At 66.8% G+C, this 3,308-nt stretch overlaps 1 protein-coding gene across 1 annotated transcript; it reads left to right on the top strand.

Annotated features, from left to right (window-relative positions):
• Positions 1 to 1,448: 1,448 nt before the first annotated feature.
• EMIHUDRAFT_248473 (hypothetical protein) lies at positions 1,449 to 3,238 on the top strand (the record flags this gene model as incomplete). The annotated part of the gene is made up of 7 exons (XM_005762540.1): positions 1,449 to 1,901; positions 1,997 to 2,411; positions 2,493 to 2,539; positions 2,621 to 2,783; positions 2,837 to 2,909; positions 2,999 to 3,118; positions 3,217 to 3,238. The coding sequence occupies 7 exons, from the start codon at positions 1,449 to 1,451 to the stop codon at positions 3,236 to 3,238; spliced, it is 1,293 nt and encodes a 430-aa protein (XP_005762597.1).
• Between the last annotated feature and the right edge of the window lie 70 nt (positions 3,239 to 3,308).

Raw genomic sequence — 3,308 nt, 5'->3', positions numbered from 1 at the left:
CCGCAACTTTTCTTCGCTTCTTTGCCGGCAAATTCTTTTCGAGCTAAGAATTGGCTGGGGCTAGTTCCAATTCACTCTGACACGCTCATCTTGAAAACGCGTCCAACGGAGCTCCGTGTTGCTCCCAGCGCCCTCCCCCGCGCTTCCTGCGGCCATGGGCCGATGATACTAGTATGAGAGGTCATCTGGCTACCGCGAGCGCGACTCAACTCGCCGACGTCGTCCGATGATTGTGCCTCAAAGTCAGCCTCCGGAGGCTATCGTGGGGTCGAGCCGGCGGTAGCCGTGACATGCACATGTGCATGTGGTTCCACCACCCCTCGCAGGCTTTGCCTCTGACCGCCACCGTTTCCAGGCTGCCTAATGGGATGGGAAGGAAGGCTGGGCGAGCGTATAGAAGCGTGATCGACCTCGTCGTGGCAACCTGCACGGCAGCGCTGGTAGGCGCGATGAGCGTCGTGCCACCTGACCCAAGACGGGTCGCAGGCGCCGTACCGAGCGTGTCGAGACCGTGTCCTGATGTGATCTGCACGGGTGAGTCACGTCGGCGTCAAAGGAGCGACGTGCGACCTGTCAGAGCTTGATCTCCGATCTCAGCGGCGTCGAGTCGTCTCCGGCGGCGACAATTTTGTCCCTCCCCAGGACGCGCAGAGGCAGCTGCGACCCCGCCGAGTGGACGGGGTCACTCCCGCGCAACCGGCCGAGGGCCCCCCAACCAACTCAGGGGGTTCCCAGCTGGCTTCTGAATGTCCCGGGGAAGGGAAAAAATGGGGCCAAATGGTCAAATCAAGGTTTTGTAACGCGAGCTGTGCCACAGTGAAATGGAACTAGCCTGGGGCTGCAGAAGCAGCGTATCTCGGTCGTTCTTCATATACGGCAATCGCAGAGCAGATTGTGAATGAGCTTGCCTGTGGCGCCGGGGGGGAGAGAGATTTTTAGCAATACCAAACAAATCTAACACTCACGCGTCATTTGGGGCCTGGAGCCCTGTTCACGCGCGCGCGAGACGTGCAGACAGGGTTGCCAGGTGAGAGCGAATGGCGCGGTTCACGCCTCGCACAACAGAGAGAGAGATGCGCTCTGCATGGTGGGACATAAAAGAGAGCGAGTACTTGGGCGAGTAGGCCGTGCGGTCGACGCTGCCGCGCGCGACTTTGCGCGCGAGGCGGCGCAGCTTGAGAACGGCGGTGCGGACCATGGGTGCACGGAGCTAAGTGCCTCGCCGCCCTCCCAGGCGTCGCTTGCGAGTCCCTTGGAGCACTTGGAGTGCAGTCATCAACCGCACATCCAGGGCCGGGGAGCTCAGAAGCGCACCCAGCGGGCCGGATGATTGGCATCGGGTTACGGGCTAGAGAGCCCTAGCCCCTTGTAAAATTCTTTTTCGAGAGGCCCGAGCGACGCGTGTGCAACATCGACACTGCCTCCCTCTCTGCCTGCCTGCCTCCATCATGCCCGAGGCTAATACGACCAGCTGCGACCTGTTCCTCAAGAGCAAGGCCAAGGCGCAGCTGCAGTCGCCCGCGGGCGGCGCGGCTCGCGATGCCGTCCGCTGCGCGCCGATCGACGAGGTTTGGACGTCTGGACGTCCGGGCGCGGAGCTGTCGCCCGACGGCAAGTGGCTCGCGGTCGTCGAGGCGGAGGCGCTGCGCGTGGTGGACCTGAGCAGCGGCGAGGAGGCCTTCTCGCTGCCTCGGCCGAGCGTGCGTGCGCTCGCCTTCTCGCCGCGCGGGACGTACCTCCTGACGTGGGAGAAGCTCTCCGAAGGCGTCGCAGAGAACCTGCGGCTCTGGCGGACGGCGGACGGAGCCTTCGTGTGCGGCTGGGCGCAGAAGCTGCTCGGTGAGAAGTGGCAGTGGCCGGCGCTCCGCTGGGCGGCGGACGAGTCCTTCTTTGCGCGAGCCGTCAGCAACGAGGCGCGTCTGCCGGCCGGAGCCTCGAAGCTTCCTCGAAGCTTCCTCGCCCTTCCCCAACCCGGCCGGCGCCCGCCTCCCCGCAGGTGCACTGCTTCGACGGCGCCGCCCCCTCGCAGACCGTCGCGCAGCGGCTGCGCGTGCCCGGCGTCTCAAACTTTGCCATCGCGCCGGCGGGCTCGCCGCCGCTGGTCGCGACGTTTGTGCCGGAAGGGAAGGGCGCGCCGGCGACGGTGCGGCTCTGGCGGCACGGCGACTACGGCGAGGGCCGCTTCCTCGCCTCCAAGACCTTCTTCAAGGCGGGAGCCGGGCGGCGGAGAGGCCCGCGCCCCACCTCGGCGCCTGTTCGGAACCTTCTCGGAACTGTCCTGCAGGCGGCCGAGGCGCAGCTCAAGTTCTCTCCGGACGGGCAGGCGCTGCTGGTGCGGACGCACGTCGACGTCGACACGGGCGGCAAGTCGTACGACGGCGCCTCGGGCCTCATGCACATGGACGCGTCCGGTGACTTGCCGCCGATGCGGCTCGACTGCTGCCTGAGCCTGCTCGGACCCTTCTCGGACCCTTCCCGGACCCTTCCTGCAGGCGACGCGTCTGTGATGAGGCTGCCAAAGGAGGGCCCGATCCACGACGTGCAGTGGGCGCCGAAGCTCGCGCGCGCTCCTCCCCCCCCCTCGCAGTCCTTGCTCCGAGGCGTTGCCCCCTCCCTGCAGGCGCCCGACTCGAGCGAGTTTCTGGCCTTGTTTGGCTTCTCGCCGCCGCGCGCGTGCCTCTTCTCCGGCGGCAAGGGCCACAAGGTGCTGCACGACTTTGGCGACGACGCGCGCAACACTGTCTGCTGGGCGCCGCACGGCCGCTCCTCGCTTCCGCGCACGAGTCGGAAACTTCTCGGAACCGGCTCGGAGCCGCCTCGGAACCCTCTCCACTAGGCCGCTCCTTCATTCTCGCCGGCTTCGGCAACCTGGGCGGCGAGCTCTCCTTTTGGGACCGAAAGACGCTCCGGTGCCTCCCCCGCACCCCGGCCGCCCAGGCGGCGCCAGAGCGGCGTGGGAGAGCGGCGCATCTCCACCGCCCCGCCGGGTGTGCACCAGGTGCCTCTCGACAGTCGACGCCCACATGACGGTCGCGTTCGAGTGGTCGCCCGACTCGCGCGCCTTCCTCACCGCCGTGCTGTGGCCGCGCCTCCGCGTCGAGAACGGCGTCAAGCTCTGGTCGCCCTCGGGCGCGCTGCTGCAGCCTCTCTCGACCCGCCCGCCGTGGCACCTTCCCCGAGCCTTCTCGGAGCCTTCCTGCAGGCGCGCTGCTGCAGCACCAGCCGCACGACGAGCTAAACTTGCTGGATGTAAACTTTGTGCTCATGGGATGGCTTGCACTGCCGTGGTCGGGGCCCTCTGGTGGGTG

The sequence above is a fragment of the Emiliania huxleyi genome (assembly GCF_000372725.1).
Source record: "Emiliania huxleyi CCMP1516 unplaced genomic scaffold EMIHUscaffold_670, whole genome shotgun sequence".
Lineage (NCBI taxonomy): Eukaryota > Haptophyta > Isochrysidales > Noelaerhabdaceae > Emiliania > Emiliania huxleyi.
This window is presented reverse-complemented; position numbering and strand designations above follow the sequence as displayed.